Source organism: Corapipo altera, unplaced genomic scaffold, assembly GCF_003945725.1.
Source record: "Corapipo altera isolate COAL_440 unplaced genomic scaffold, ASM394572v1 2b, whole genome shotgun sequence".
In the NCBI taxonomy this organism is placed as follows: Eukaryota; Metazoa; Chordata; class Aves; order Passeriformes; family Pipridae; genus Corapipo; species Corapipo altera.
Genome location: NW_020884874.1, coordinates 18,800,521 through 18,817,490, shown reverse-complemented (window position 1 = coordinate 18,817,490; position 16,970 = coordinate 18,800,521). Strand labels below are relative to the sequence as shown.

The window sequence follows — 16,970 nt, the reverse complement described above, 5'->3', positions numbered from 1 at the left end:
GGGAGGAAAAGGAACCCATCAATAGGGGACTAATGAAAGTACCAAACAATTAAATTGCCTCCGGTATTGCAAATGAGAGCTGTAGACAAGTATACATAAAAATTCGATTTACAAGGTCAGAAGAGGACTCATGCAGCCTGCAAAGAAGTGGTATCAGATCACACTTAAGAGATTAAGAATATTTTAACTGAACAAAGACACCCAGCTGGAAAAACTTACAGAGACTTTTTTTCTTGGTATTTTCAGCATTTCAAGGCAAAAGAGATCATTCCAAGAAAAAAAAGGTGTAAGCAGCTTTTCTTCAATGGAAGATTTCTGCTTCAGATTTTAATTTCAAAATAATAACTGATGTCAAACAAATGTTATGGGATTTTTAGGACTTGGTAATTTTTGGGTTTTCATGTTTTGTTCTCTGTTTCACAGATGCTGCTAGGACTGAAAGTGCAGCATAGTTGTGTTTAACTCTTCCCAAAGTATTTTCAGACCAAACAGAAGCAGGAAATCCCAGTAATCACAAGGAAACCTTTGTTCTAACACAGGCAAAAGGTTTAGGTGCTTTGTTAGTTGCTTATCTAAACACCTGCTGTTATCTCCAAGTGGATTTACCAGGATAACTTATCAGTGGCAGTTGTGGTAACTGGAGGCATGGGACTGTTGTATTTGTTTTGAATTTATTTTAAATATTAAGAAGACAATCTGTGAACCAAAGCTCAAGAATTTGTACTCCTGCAAATAAGTGTTATGCTGCGGACTGTATCTAAATATATAAGAAAATTTTTGTCTGGATACAACTGTTCCTCTGTCATTGTGGAAAATATAACCATAACCAGGTACATTTTCAGGTAGGCTTGTTCTGATGTAGAATAAACTCACGTCAATAAAACTATATAGGCATGCACCAAAGATCTTCTCTAGTGCTGAATTATGCATTTGAAAATGAAGACTTGAATTGGATTCTTGCATCTGTTACTCTTGCCACATCCCTCAAAAGGCTGATGGGACCTTTCCATAGTGCTAAAATAGCAGGCAGCATTGCCAGTATACTTAGCAGGTTTGGGATCAAGCCATGGTTCAGCTCTGGTTCTGTTTTATCACTAGCAGAAGCGAGAGTGCTATAACAGACTCCTTGCAAGGATTACACATTTGTCATGGGTTGAGGTGGCTGGGTTTTTGGTAGCGAGGGGGGCTACATAGGGTGGCTTCGGTTAGAAGCTGCTAGAAGTTTCCCCCCCCAGTGAAGCCAATGACACTGGCTACGGGAGGGACTTCCTGCTTCTGGCCAAGGGAGAGCCAATAATCATGGCTCTGTGATAACATATTTAAGAACAAGCTGTTGCACAGAAGAATTTTTGAGCCAAGGGAGAGCTGACCAAAGCTCCCGGGTGGCCCTGCCATCTTCCCTGCTGTGGGGGGGTGGTGGGGCGGCGGCAGCCTGACCCGGGCCTCTCAGCACCTAGCCTGCAGCAAGCACCGGTGGCCCCTGCGAAGGGGCGGTCGGGGCCAGGGCGTGCAGCCCTGCAGCGAGTGGCCCCACAGCCCCCAGGCCCACCCTGCGAGCAGCCCATGCTGGAACCTGTCCTGCCCGAGGAGCCGAACAGCACCGACAGTGCCAAAGCCCCCAGGGTGAACTGTGAGAGGTGGGGGGGAGTGCCCCGCAGGCTAGGCCGGGGCGGCAGAGTGGCCCCTGCCGGTGGGCACTGCCATCCCTTCACCCCCCAGCCGAGTTGAGCCAAGCTGGGGCTAGGGCAGCCTGCCACAGTGCAGCTGAGCCCATGTTGGAGCAGGTGGATGTATGGAAGAAGGCCATACCCCTGTGGAAGGCCCAGGATGGAGCGGAGTCCTTCAAGAGACTTGTGGTCCATTGAGAGGGAAATCCACATCAGAGTAGGTTATTCCCGGGTAGGACTCAAGGCCCTGTGGGGGATCCACACTGGTACAGCTCACCCTATGAAGGACTGCATCCTATGAAGGATGGAGAAGTGACCCTCGGGACAGTAGATATGGAAGAACTACTGCCTGAGGAGTGGACCCACGTTGGAGAGGTCCGTCAAGGACTGTTACCTGTGGGAGGGACCCCATGGAGCAGGGGAAGGACTCAGAGCCAGAGTTGTGTCCCCCCTGTAACCCGTGGTGAGGACCATGGCGGAACAGGCTGTCCCCTTGTAGCCCATGGAAGAGTGACCTACGGGACAGCAGATTTAGAAGACCTGTTGCCCGAGGGGGTGGACTTGTCTCCCTGCCCCACTGCAGGGGGAGGAGGGAGAACATGGAAGGAAGGAGGGGTAGGTGGAAAGTGTGTTTAAGACTGTCTTATTTCTCACTCTTTAGATCTTATCCTGTTAGTAATAAATTTTAGTATTAATCCCATGTTGAGTTTGTTTTGCCTGTGTGACCTCTCCCAGCTCAGAGCGACTTTAGTGGGTGCCTAGAATTCGGCCAAGGTCAACCCATAACAACATTATAGAAATGGAATCTCTGAAGAGAAAATCAGTCTAGTATTTGATGCTTGATATTTAGTCTACCTTACATACTATCATTATTCTAATTGAGTTTTAGAGATCACTGTGACTAAGATATGAAGGTTACTGAGGAATGAAAAAATTTCCTGCTTGAAAACTGGAACATAAGTCCAGATGGTGCAAAATGGCTTTAACACAACAGAAAATTGAAAGCAGCTTTCTTTTGGAAGGCCAGAAATAAATTTTCTTGCATGAAATATCATTAACTTTAGCATGCAGGGTTTTTCTTTTCGTTAAATTTCCTCTCTCTCAGATCCTTATTTCCTACCCCTCAAATTGCCTAAATCTAAATACAGTAAAGAGAAAATGAGTCTAGACTCAAGCTACCATAAATGCTTGGAAGATCTCCCATTGCCTCCTTCCTACAATGAAGTGCTGTCTGAGTTTGTGCTCTAATTTCACCTGCATGAGCTTTGGCAGAAGGATGAAAGGAGAGGCCCATGCCATTTGACCTCCACTAGTACCTCTGTTTTCTCCCCTGAGGTGAACCCATTCTTGGGAACTTTCATTAGCCAAGCTATTATCTGAAAGAGAAGAAAGACTCTTTCTTTTTGCTTGTGAGGACATGCATGGTCCAAAGTTCTTCCGGTAACTGTTGAATTAAGAAGTAGACAGTTGCACACGGGCTCGGCTACTTGAACTTCTCATACAGCGAAATTAAGTAATCCTTGCCAGATTTGTCACATTTGTATTGATAAAGGACCTAACACAGTTTTCACAAGGACCTCTAAAACCTTTCCAGGGAAAGGTACAGTCTATTAAGGCCACTGGATGCAGGTGCTTGTTCTTAGTACTTTCTGTCGAGACATTATAAGTAACACAACAAATCCAGAAGTCTTGGAGTTGAAAGCAACTGATGCAAATGAAAGGTGTTGCTTATCTGATGAGGTGCTAAATCTGCACTGCTTTTCCTCTGAAATGGAGCAATGCAGCAAAATAGACGTGGTGAAGTCTGGCTACCAGGTCATGAGCAAATCTGCTTGACTCAGTCCTAGGGCAGTTTGAAATGACCAAACTGTACCCCATTGCTTAAAATTACCTCAGATCCCAAGGACTGGAAAGTGGTAAATGTGACATCAATATTTAATAAGACCCCTGTGGAAATTTGGAGAACTACAAGGAGACAAATCTGCCTTATATACTGAGCAGATTAACAGGAAAACATTGAAAAATACAAATATGTTATACATAGAATGAATCAAAATGGTTTTTAGAGTAAAAGCTGTTGGAGTTATTTGAACTAAGGATGAGCTAATCACCAAATCATTTTAACAATGTCTCTCCTCCAAGTGCATTAAGGAAACTAAACAATTATGATTATAAAATTAGTAGACTAATAGGAAATGGAATAACTGTAGAACTCCATAAATGTTTGTAAGTGATCATGCAAATAATGTGAAGAATTAGGAGACACTTTTTGCTGATAACACTGAATTATTCACAGTAGTCAAAGCTAAATCTACCAAGACTCATGAAAAGATTTTGTGAGAATATCAATAAATAATGCAATGGCTGAAGAAATTCAATGCTGATAAATACAAATGAATGCAAAACCTGCCCTAATTACACCTAATTCACAATAATGGTCTCTAAATGAGCTATTGCTACCCTGGAAAAAGCTCTTGTAATCCTTGTGAGTATTTCTCTGAAAATTTCAACTTAGTTCAGGGCAGCAATCAAAAAACCTAAACTGAATGTTAGTAATTATTAGGAAAGAAATAGAGAATATAAAAGAAAACATCATCATGCCAGATTGTATATGCCTCTGGAATGACAACAGTGTTTTCAGTTCTAGTCACATCAGCCCGGGAGGTCTGTCACAGAGCTAGAGAGGTGTAACGATGGGCAGCAAGGATAAAAATACAGAAATACATAACAGTTCCCATCTGAGAAGAAAATATGCTCCTGAATAAAATAAACTCAGGTGCAAGGGACGAAAGAGGATAATTCTCTGTGCCAGTGGTGGGAAAAAAACATGAAAATCCCCTTGGGCTTTAGAGGAGGGATATGCACATCTTATCATGTCCAACAGGCTCCCCTGAATTTACCAACCTTATATTTTTATTTGTAACCTGATCACAGATAGGTAACAATGCTTTTCCTATACATGATCAAGTGCATAGTAGAACAACTTTTCAAAGTCCAAGGAGTAAGGGTAACAAAGCTCACAGCTTTTACACACTAATTGAAATAAACACAAAATTTCATATTTTAAAAGACAAAAATACTTTTACAGTTGGGGCTTTCCTAAAGTGGATATGGTTTCCATATCAATCCACAGTGGATTTCCTGTCTAATTACTCATCCATTCATTCCCCTAAGCCATGTGAAGATTTTCCACTAACAAGAGCCTTCTGCAATAGGTTCCACAGGTCGATTATCTGCTGCATGATAAACCCCTTCCTTCTTCTGTTTGTTTTGGGACTGCCAACTTCCCGTGATGCCCCTTACTGCAACACAATATATTGAAAGGATCCAGGCTGTCAAAGCACCAAATAATAATATGCACCCAGCCTGTTGACATGTCTTTGAGAAGAACTGTAATTTAATAGAATATAAATAAAAAAGGAACATAACAGAAAAGCAATATGAATTATACTTTCTCTCCAGTAAGCAGCTTTGGTGCACTAAGAAGAAACAGACTCTCTGTTATCTGTGGCAATGCTAATTCATCCACAAACCCAGTGGAAAAGCAAAAGTATAATTTCAATTGTAATTATTATTCAGGCAACAATTCATCCTGACCTAATAGCACCCTAAAAATATTTTCTTTCAAAATAAGTCTTTATTTTCTGCAGTCGCAGATCTATCATACATTAGCTATTTTATCTAATGTACTGCATTTAACTCTCTGGTCTAGTTGAAATACATTTACCCTGGGAGAGTGTAAATTACCCAGATTGCCTGCCTGTGAGAAGGTGATCTTGCTAAAGGCACTATGTCTGTGTCAAGCAGAACCTCATGGCTGTTCCTCAGCTGGAGGCCATGGCCTCTGGGCCTCCCAGGCAGCAAGGATTTGCAGAGTTCTGTCTTGAAAAACAGAGCTGTCCATCAGCTTGTTGTCGGGAACATCTTCCCGGCCTTCCTTCTTTCTGATTCAGTATGACAACAAAAGGAGAGCTGTCAGCCTATGTACCAAAGTGCTCTGGGCAAGGCTTGCTCCAGGATGCTAACAACTATGGTGTACTATGTACTTTGCTATTCCCTGTGCACACAGATTTGTAGCCCATAGTAGAAGGGCATATTAGCAACCCAAACCACTCTGCATTTTGCAACCCAGCTCTACTTTTGTGGGAGCTGGGACTATAGCAAATAACACTCAAATAATTATTGTGAAATAGGACTCAGTTTGTCTTTAGATTATTAATTCACTTATGACTTCAACTGTCTTTTATTGTTGTCTTATGTCTCTTCTCTGGTCTTTGGAAATAATTTTCATTTTTGCTAATCAGGCTAGTAATCAAAGCCTCCAGTTCCAGATGCAAGTTCCCACTCACAAAGTCCCTGAAGGGCTGATTGCTGGAAACTGGGAGGATGTGCCAGGGAAAGAAACACTCAGCTGAAGCAGCCATTCATTGCTCTTATAAGCAGGAACATGGATCTTTGTGCTAAGTCAGTTCTTACATTTGCATGAGTGAAGTAGACAGGAGAATTTTTTTATTTAAAATAATACGTTAATGCATGTAAACTACAGCTTGATATGTGTAATATCTGTTAAGATAGGGGACAGATTTCCTATTCTCAATTGGCTCTGAAAGGCTATCAAATCATAGAATCAGAGAATATTCTGTGCTGGAAGGGACCCACAAGGGAAACAGTCAAAAACAGACAAAAAATGTTGAGTTCCCTTCCAACTCAGAATATTGTGTGATTCTGAGTTTCTCTTTGTTTGTCATAAAAACTTGGCTGATTATTCTTGCATAATTTTATGCATAATGATTTCTGATCCCATAAAAAGCAACAATGTGACTTTTGGAATGAATTTGTAAGTATGCTTGCAGGCTTATTTTGCTATTATTTAACTGTGTTTATCCCAGAGGCTCAGAACAAGAGTTTTAAAGGTATTCACTGCTGGCCTAAGTATACTTTCATGTCTGTTAATGCAAATGTGCCATCCTGCTTATGTTTTTCCTGTAGACTGTTGGACGAACTTACCTCAGTTGGGTAGCAAGGACATTTGCAGTTTTTAAACACACTCTAAAGTACTCTGATTAAAATCAGGGCTACTTTAAACATCATGCCAGCAGCCTACTCTATAAATGTTTACTGGTTCAGTTTGGGGATTCTAATTCTCTCTCTGTCCTTCCAGTGCAGAAGTCTGGGTGATGAAAGAAACTTCTGATGATTACTTTGGTTTGAAATCAGTTTTTCTAACTTTGGTGTCTCCTAGTCTAGGGTTGCATAGCTTCTGGGTGTGCAGCCACCCTGAGCCTCTTTTTCTCTCCAATACAGCAACCATACCGTCTTCACACAAATGAGCAAAACCCTTCTTGTCATGTAACTTATGTGACGTGGACTTCTGAAGCTGCAGTAGAAAGCAGAGGGAATACAAGTGCTGTGTGCATAACCTGGCGTGTCTGCTTGTACCATTAATAAAATGTCTGAATAGCAGCTAAACCCATTGAGAAGCTTTCCTCTCTCTCATTTCTTTTGAAAGCTTCTTAATTTATTTGTGTGATTTCCAGGCTAAGTGTTGGTAGGATATGAAGTTTCTTTGATATCGGGGGAGTGTAACTCAGATGCTGCAATGTGTTCACACCAGACTGTGCTAGGTCCCTGTTGGGCTTGTGTTTATTTTTAAACTGGTCTTTACAAACCTACAAATCTAAATAACGCAGTTAGTGAAGGATAAATTACACACAACAGCCAAACTGAGCGTTCCCATGTGGCATAGCCTCTGCCAGAGGAGCACTGGATGACTCCCACGATGACTCCCAGGCAAACCAGAGAAAGGAGAAGACTATGTGCAATGTGGAGATTTTATCTGTGTGTTCAGTGCCCATTGCCCTAGGAATCCATTTGATTTTGGCCATATGCTTCCTATGCCTCTGTGACTAACCCTCTGGGGCCAGCTGGGGCTAAAGCAAACTTCTGTTTGGATTTCTCTGGAGTGAGAAAAGGAGACAGGGTAAGAAAATGCCAAATACTTTGGCACAGCCAAGTGCTCTGAGATTTCTTTCAAGAATAATGATTAACAAATGTTAGCTAACTCTTTGCTGAAACCTCCTTAATCTAATTCTTGCAAGGACCAGTTTGAGTTTGGAATACTAATAGTAACATTAATCCACTCCTGCACAGGCTAATGTACTATTTGAATGGAAATGTCTGCTGGCGTGAGGAATAGCTCACATGACAGACATGGATGTGGCTAGACTGCTGAGCACGTTGTGGCTCATGCAGCCTGGGACCAAGGTCTTGCACTGACATGCCACCCTGCGCAGCTCTGATCGAGGCTGACAGGAAAGATGTGAGACACTGTGGCAGGAGGTCAGCAATGTGGGAAGAACTGGGTCAACACGGTTGGTGCACCGGCAGGAGCAGAGAGGGTGGCAGGCAGCAGCTCAGCACCATGGAAGTTTCAGTCCAGGTGACCGCAGAGAGCCATCCCTCTCCTCCTGTTCGATGTTTGCCTGGCTAGCAGAGAGACTTTGGGGTGGGGAACATGTTAAAACTTAGCTCAGTAGTTTGTCAAATCCCATTTTTTAATGTGTTATGTGATAAATGATCACTTTATACTTTTGAGTTGTGCATGTCCAGTTTGCGGAGTCTCTTTATGCCTGGTTAAAGATGTCCAAACAAACTGACCTCAAAGAGAGGTCACACCACATTTTGAGCTAGGACCTACTCATGTTCACCTTTCCAGTCCAGGTTTTCCTGTGCTGGCAATGTAGGTTGCTCCCCCAGCTTGGTGGAGCACATTGTTCTTCCAAGACATCAGTCTCCCCATATATGGTCTTCTAGTCTCTCTTCATGATCATGGTGACTTCACTGACTACAGAGAAGATCCGTCTTCCCTTTGATCCCATCGCCTCCAGCCTCAGTTACTCCATCACACTCCCTGGTGTAAATTATGGATATATGTAAATTATTCATTGACACTGATGATCCAGAAATGCTACAGTAGTAAAAAAAACAGACTCTTAGTAAGTAAGCAAGCAGTTACAACAGATGAAAAGTGGTCTTCCAATAGTCTGAAGTTACAGGATAGCAACAAGATAAAACGAGACAAATTGATCTGTGGCTATCTTTTGTGTAACCCACTAAATCCAGTGATGTCCCATAACTTATTTTGTCTGTGTTATTTTCAAAGTAATAAACCCTTATATACTGAAAATGCAAGAAGTGTCTAGTATACAACTAATAAAGTTAATTTCTAGTCTCTCAAAAAATGCATTGCTTTATTTCCTTTTTCTTAATCTTAAAGTACAAATTAAGTGCATTCTCTGTATTTCAGTGCTTTTGCTGTATCTCTAGAAAAAGTATTACTATGTTGCCATGGAAAATTATAGAATAGATATGAAGGAAAAACGTCAGGTAACTGGCAATGCTAGCTCAATGAGCAATGAATCTATTTCTGTATGTCTGCTACATCTTCCACAAAATGCAGTTTTAGTTATGTTTCCTTGATTAACATATTTTTTATGCTGTAAGTGTAATGTCAGGCTTGTCCTGTACTTGAAGTTTTGCTGGGATGGGTTAAGTTAAGAATATCTGGATTTACTAAAGAATTAATCTAGTTTTCCTTTTTGCACCTTCATTTTTGAAACGCCTTCCTTACCTTTGCAGTATTATTCATTTAGGATGGTGCTTCAGCTATTCTCTGCATATTCCCCTTGTTAGCAATCATTCTATGAACAACAGTATCCATCCCAGTGCAGTGATACATCTCATTTTAGAGTATAATGGTAAAGCAGCTTTTAATTTATCCAGTTATCATATTTACTTGATGGTTCTGCCTGGTTTTGCCATGGACCTTTTTTAGTAATTAACCTAAATAAGTTTGCTGAGGTTTGTATTCCAATTTCCTGTACTTAACAAGAACAAAGCCTGAAGCTGCAGCCATAGCCTTCATCCAATTGCAACTATTCAGTCATCCATTTGTTTCTGGAAGAAAGAGATTTGTTGCCCACTCTGCTCTGCTGGCTGGCAGCATGCATACCTCAGAATTTAAGGTCATTTACAATTAATTTCTGTAAATCTCTGTGCAGTTTAAGGATTTGACTATTAATTCCACTTTGATTTCCAGACACAGAAGTTCAGAGGACCGACACAATGGTAAAATGTGTTAGTAAATGGAGCTTCAAAGACATGCCTTGTTTCTTTGCCTCTTCCTGCTCTGCTAGAGATCATCTCCCTGAGCTCTGCCTTGACTTAGCCTCTGTCTTGCAGTATTTCTTGCAGCCCTCCACTTCAGCACTCTGCTAGAGTGGTATTTCACAGCCACATGCTCATTCAGCCTTCCCTCTTGGATGTATCTGGTTGGAAAATGTGACTGGGAAATGGGACATTTGCCTGTACAGTACAGAGGAGTGACAAACACAGGTGTGCATTGTTTGACTGACCAGATGCAGAGAACGCTATAATTTTGCTTCATTTCATCCTTTATTCTTCTAAACATTTGCACTTATTACATTTTTTTTTCTTTTACACTGGCAGCTACCTTTGAATTTTATCAGTAGTTGCTGGTATTTCTTCTTGGCTTTGTTATTCTGTAATGTTTTGGTTTTCTAAGTTATGACTGAAGTTAAATCATATCAGCATGTTTTCTTCTCTTCTACTGTTTCAATGCCTGAAGTTCTCTGTATGGCTAAGAAAATGAAAAAATAAAAGTAAAAAGGATGTAATGCAATGCTTTCCCTGAGTTTTAATTCAAATTGCAATTTTGCTAAAAAAAAAAACCCAGCAGAATCTCTAGAGTCAATCATGACCTCAAACCATCTCTGCCTTTCTTATCTGAAAGAAAAACAATTTTCATTTCAAAAAGGCTTCTACTGAAATCCTCATGTGTCTTTTCTTAATCATCTCCTTTTAACTACCTTAATTCTGCATTTTTGATTGCTTTAATCCTTAATCACCAGGAGCAAAAAGGGGTTTTATTTTCCAGCAATGAGGAGAGTCCGTTCAAGCAACAGTTCCACATCCCAGTCTCTGCTAATGCATTTCTCGTCCAAGAGTCACTAAAGAAAGCACATAAACAGCAGTGAGAGCAGAGACCAGAAACCAGCAGCCCAACTCTAGCCTCCTGCTGCAGAAGTATTTGCTTATCAATGCCAGAGTGCCCTTTTTGCTATGCCAGGAATGGCAGGCATATCACTTTTTGTTTTCCTATGTACTGTTCCAATTATTGCTCCACTATGTTTTATTTCTCAGCCCAGCCGTCTCTTGGGACTGATTTTCATTCAGTACAAATGTTCTCATTATAAAGATTTAACATGAGGAGAATATAAATGAGAAGATGAGTGCACGCTAAGAACTTGCTTATACAGACACTGTATCGATCAAAGGAACAGCAGAGTAAAACACATGTCAGCATTAACATGCTCCTATTTTCAGGGTTCAAACAGTTTCCTTTCCCATAAGAATAGTGTGATTCCTTGTCTCTGAAACCAGGCCAGGAAAGACTTTGTTTAACTGAAATAACAAGTGCAAAGTGTTTCTGTAGAAGATTATGGTACAGCACTAAAGAGTTCTTTGAAAGCAAGTGCATCTTCAACAGTTTCAGAGACTACCCCTTGTCACCATGTGAAAACTTACAGAAGAATCAAAATTTCAAAAGGTTTCACAAATCAAATTACTATGTGATCATGACTTGGAACAATTTTCATAAAGCTAAAACACCACTTACTTTATCCAAGTGATCACTGATGACACAGCTGACCCACTCACCATGTCGGTTCCGGGAGGGTACATCCCTCGGCAACTGTTTTTGTCCAGTGGTTTTGGGCTGTCTTCAGGATCAGACAGTACTCACTGCCAGACGAAGACTTCAGCAAACGGTCATGCAGGCCCTCCTCTGACTTCTGGCACTTTGAGTGAGACCAGAGGCGTCTCTGCAAAGATATCGATATCTTTGGGATTTCAGTGACAACTTCCCTCCTCTTCCAAAGGGATGGAAACAGCTGAAAGCCACAGTGCCAGTTCAGTCCTTCATTTTTTCAAGCCAAGACAATATACCACTAACAGATGAACAGAGGCAGAGGGCACTCACAGATAAAAAACTGTCTTGAAAAAGATTGTGCAAAACCAAGTACCGGGCTAAAAGCAGAGTGAAGCAACCCTCAAGTGTCTGGCTACCAGACTCCACCTGAGGCAATCAGATTCCCTTCTGGCTTCCACGGGGCTTCAGCTGGCTCTGCAAGTAGTATTTCATCTGCAGTGAAAAAGTTCCAGTTTACAATTCATTTCACAGGTATATTCTGAGACATAACTGAATTTAAGAAGCAAATGTATGTTTTTTACTAAATTTCAATTTATAAGCTCTACTGAGTGCAGTGGCTCTGCTCTTCTATTTTTCCTGCTTCCTGACTACATAAATATGTAGGAAATCTCTCAAGACTTTTATAAAGCCAGAAGTCTAACAAGAATATATGAGTCATGTCCAGAGCGACATAAAAACGAAACAGTATCATTCTTGTCACCAGAATGAAGCATAGCTCACACACTGATCCATGACACACTTACATGGTCTTTAGGCTAAAACAGCACACACAAAGGTGAGTGGAGTTATAATCAGAAATTTCTATAAATATGTAACATGAAGCCTCTCGAATCCTAACTTACAGACTGTATAACCTTGTCATGAGGTAGTATTTTACCAGAGCATCATACTTACTGCAGTAGGAGCATCAATAGCTACACGGCATTATCCAGTGTGGGTCCCAATGTCTGTGTATCTGGATACAGTGTCTGAATCTGACCTTAAGTTCCAATCATTTTAGATTTAGATCACCTTCAGTCAACACAGAAATGCCATTTAGTCTCCTTTTCACAAAGACTTTGATGCACATTCAGCTGGTGCATTACTACCTAGCTACCACACTAGGTATCCTTATGCCATGTGCTCCCATGCTCAGAGACATTGGTTTCTACAACAGTTTCCCTTCCTTCATCAGAGAATTGGTGTCTGTTAGTCAGGACTTACATGGAGTTACTATCTCTCTGGTTACTCTATCAACCCTTAAACACCTCTGTTGTACAGTTCAACAGTGGAGGCAATTTATAGCATGGGCTGCTCAGATATTCAACATGTGCCTTCCACAACTTCCACAATACTATGCCTAGACCAAGTATAGATGTCAGGAACAATTTCTCAGTGGGTCATGGGCAATCCAAAGACTTCCAGCTATACTAGTCCTGGAAGCTGAGCTACTACTTTTAAATCTGTCAAAGACAGCTCTACAATCAGCAGTGTAGGAATATTCTTGAAGATGAGCAAGTGAGAAGGTAGAACTGAAAACAAAACATGGATAAACTTGCACCATCTGTTTGAAATGCCAGCATTTTCCCAGAATAACCTGTGCATCACTACCTTAAGACATTCCCCAAAAGAAGTGCTTATTGAAGCAATAGAATTGTCTGAAAATGATTTATGAGTGTGAGGAAGGCAACATATTTGTTCTGGTGGGTGCAGCTCAGAGCTTCACATCTGCTTATATTAGGTTCAGCTTCTATGTATCCGCATCCTTCAGTGCTCATCTCACAGCTCCATACAACAGCTTTATCCTTCAATTTGGCAGCCAGGCCTCATTGACAGTGAAAAAAACCCCCCAAAACTGAGAAAGCAAGAGGAAGGGTTGTCATAAGAGAATGAATCCAGATGCAAGTGGTTTTTTACCCCATTGTTTTGACTTTTGAGTAAATTAATAGTTGTGTCTTGTCAAAAGCAGAAATAAAGGCTATGCTTGGCATTTTAAAACAACGTGAATGGTTCAGAAACAAAAGCCCTGTTGACTGTCCTGGCTCAAAACATCTGAAAATTAAAGATGGGTTTTGGTTGCTTAAACATAGGTATACAGTGTCTTTTTAGAGGCTCTGGGGTGTCCTTTATCCCACAGTTCCTGATCCAGCAGAACACATCTCTCCTTTAGCTTTGTGTCAGAGTCACTATAGCACATATATGCCTACAAAATTATGCCATTATGCCTACATTTAGGCCATTAATTCTCCCAAACGTTTTTTGGAGCCGCTATTCTTGATGCTATCCATAAGAACTGAATGAGCAGGGTCTCTAATAACAAGATCACCTATCAAAATGCCTGGACATAAATTCAGTGATTAATTTCTATAGTTTTACTTGATACGTGACAACAATGACTGTTACAAGCTGAATGATATAAAAAGGCCCTTAATCATGGTAATGACTTGCATAGAGGAAACGGAGATGACAACTTCCAGATAGAGGCTGATAGATTCAGGTAGAATACAATAAACTCCTTTCCTGTTTTCACAGCTAAGTTTCTGGTTTTGTGTTCTTAAGCACAAGTTGGATTTAAATTGCTTGATAGCATATGAAAAGCTACCTCTCAGTGATCTCCAGGGATGATTTCAGATTCAGATTTTTTTTTTTAATCATTCTAGAGTGTTTTGAGACTACTCCTTAAATACAAATTTGATGTTGAAGAGTGGACCTCTGGGAAGTTGTACTCAGTATTTACTTCTAAACCCATGCTTCCCAAAATACAAACTAATTGCTAGAGTTTCAAAGTTTGGCCTTGAAAACAATAATGACTTGGGTCTAGCTTCTGCATGATTCTAGCACCCAGACTCTGGATCAGCAGGTTGGCACAACATCTGCAGTTTGATGATGTGATTCATAGGAGCACAGTTTCTTTCAACCTTGTTACTTGCAAGTACTTAATTTTATTTAAGTCTATTTGAAGACAGGTGAAAATGTACACACAGTGCAAAGAAAAAATATTTTATTGTGAACATGGCATGTATGAAATGCGCCTCAGAATATACTGCTATATATCAAATGAGATAAAAAAAAATCTCTGACATGAGATAAATGAACAGTGCTTGAGACCAATGAAGAATATGCACACAGCTGTTCTAACAGCACAATTCTGATACCAATCAACATATTATATAGCTTCTATGACAATGTTTAGAAAAAATGCAAATATTGGACCTACTCCTGCATTACTGTACATCATCCAAATCTTCAATGAAGCTTGCAGGTGTGTGGAGGGAACAATGAGAGCAAACTGACATCCCATCTCAGGCAGCAGAAGGCAGAGATGGAGGATACATCAAAAACAAAAGACAAAAATACTATTCTACAAAAGTAAAAAGGCAAATATTATCCCAAGGAATATTATTATTTGCACAAGAAATCTTAATTGCAGCATCCTGACTCCGTTGAAACCAATGAGAGTATGCCATTGAGATCAGTGGAGCCTGAATTTCATACTGAAATTTAAAACATTCTTGCATTAGTGTAAACATCAGCAGAAAAAGTCAGCTTCTATACAAGTATTCAAGTGCTGTTTAAAAAAACAATAAAAAATAGACAATGCTAACCCAAAATGCCAGTACAAATCCAAAAGGCAGATAATTAAAAGAGGGTTTTTTTTTTCAAATGTACATTTTTGAAGTATTTAAAAACATCCATTTCTTAGTATTTGTATATCATTGTTAGGGAACAAATATATGAGAAAAAAATGAGTTATTTACAGTGATAAAGGAAGGGCACAGTGTTTGCTCAGATTTATTTGAAACCAGTATTTTTCCACTTTGGAGTCGTGACATATACCTGCACACTCAAACATGTTTCAGAGCAGTGCTGAGAAATGGCTATACTTCATTGTTATGAAAGATAATCCTTCTGTGCAAGTATTTCAGTATGATTCTTCATGAGCCATTTACATCCATCCATATTTTCAGTTAAAAGAAACAATAAACCAACCTTTAAAATTTCTTGTAGAAATATTTTTTTCTTTGAAAACCCTGATGAGATTTTACAGTCATGCATTTGGAGATTCAGAGTCAACACAACTTTTGCATTTACTGTTAGAGTTATGCCTGTCTTCAAACAGTTCTTTGCTAATTTTTGTGCGGATCTCAGGACTGGATAACAGCGCCTTTATCTGATTCAGTCTGGGTAACAGGGCCTGCGTTTCTCTGCGTAAAGCTTCCTTTGCTAAGTCTGCTTCATGGCTCTTTCCTAGAGAAAAGGAACAATATAATACATTTTAAAACAACTAATTCATTTAGAATCATTAATGTATGGAAAGAGATCGAATCTGGTTTGGACAGTACTAAGTACTCAGTTTTTGACCATATTGAATTTTTATAAAAAGATACTTCATCAAAAAATATAATTTACATCAACAAATGCTACCAAAAAGTAAAGAACAGTACAGTGTCACATTTAGGAGAGATTCCTGTCATATTACATACTGTGTAATAGTATCTGCAATGAATATCTGTAGTGGTAATTTTTAGCTTGGGATTGACTGCTGTTGACTAGGAAACAGCACGTGCTCTCACATAGAGCAAGCAGCCCTGCGGCAGTGCCAAACCCTCAGGCGGAGGGCATCGCTTCCACTTATGACAAGGCCTTTTCCACAGCCATTCATGACAATCCAAAAGACAAATGCAAAAGGTTCAGTTTCTCTTCAAAAGCAAGGACGGGATTCTTGGTATCAAGGGGAAGCGAAGACTGGAGCTGGCTGCTTCACCATTCTTGTCTTTTTTCCATTGTCCATCCCTCCCAGCATTCAACAGATTTTCACCAGTGCAAGCACTTATTAAACCAGTAGAGAGTGTCCTTCAATTCAGAACAAACTTTTGATAAGAGACTCACAAAGTAGAGTTCCTGTCACCCAGCACCACTTAGCAAATTTCAGCAGGGAGCTGGGACATGTTTTTGTAGTTATTCTTGGTGGGATATTTGCTCCCGGGCATTTTGCACAGTGCTCACTTGCTGTTATCCTTGTCGCTCTCATTCTTACTGCCACTTGCCGCATCTTCAGTTTTCATGGGGCTTCCGTCAGTCTCTCTGGTTTTGTTTTGCGTTTCTTCTAAATACTGCTGTACAGCCTTCAGCACCGCGTTCTCCACCAGCCTTTTGCTGAGGCTCACCAACTCTGCATCATCTGGCTCTGCTGCATGTTTTTCACCTATGCGTCACAACAGACAAGAGAAGGAATTCATTGCCATGGAAAGAGAGCAGCTGAGATTGTATCAGGAGCCTCTGTCTGAGCTGGATTTTAAGTTATTAGCTGCCTCTTCCTGATTGTAAAATGTAATTTCCCCTCCCTCAAGCTCAGAAACAAGTGTTCCATAAAGATGTATACAGTATATCAGATCAAAAAGATTTCACTGATTATCTGTACTGTAACACTCCATTTAAAGCCAACAGCTTAACACTATGAACACTCATTCAGAAGAGTAAGTGTGTAAATTTAATTTCTTCTGACCAACAATCGTCTGTGACATATGGGTAAA

The 16,970-nt window shown here is 40.3% G+C and overlaps 1 protein-coding gene across 2 annotated transcripts in view; it reads right to left on the bottom strand.

Annotated features, from left to right (window-relative positions):
- Positions 1-14,420: 14,420 nt before the first annotated feature.
- The window catches only part of AKAP7 (A-kinase anchoring protein 7), an 82,847-nt gene continuing 80,297 nt past the window's right edge, over positions 14,421-16,970 (bottom strand). The window contains exon 8 of one of the 2 annotated variants that reach the window (XM_027632167.1): positions 14,421-16,642. In XM_027632167.1, the coding sequence (XP_027487968.1) occupies positions 16,440-16,642 (203 nt within the window). In that variant the 3' untranslated portion in view covers positions 14,421-16,439. The remainder of the gene's footprint in view (positions 16,643-16,970) is intronic. The other variant, XM_027632159.1, reaches the window with a different exon arrangement.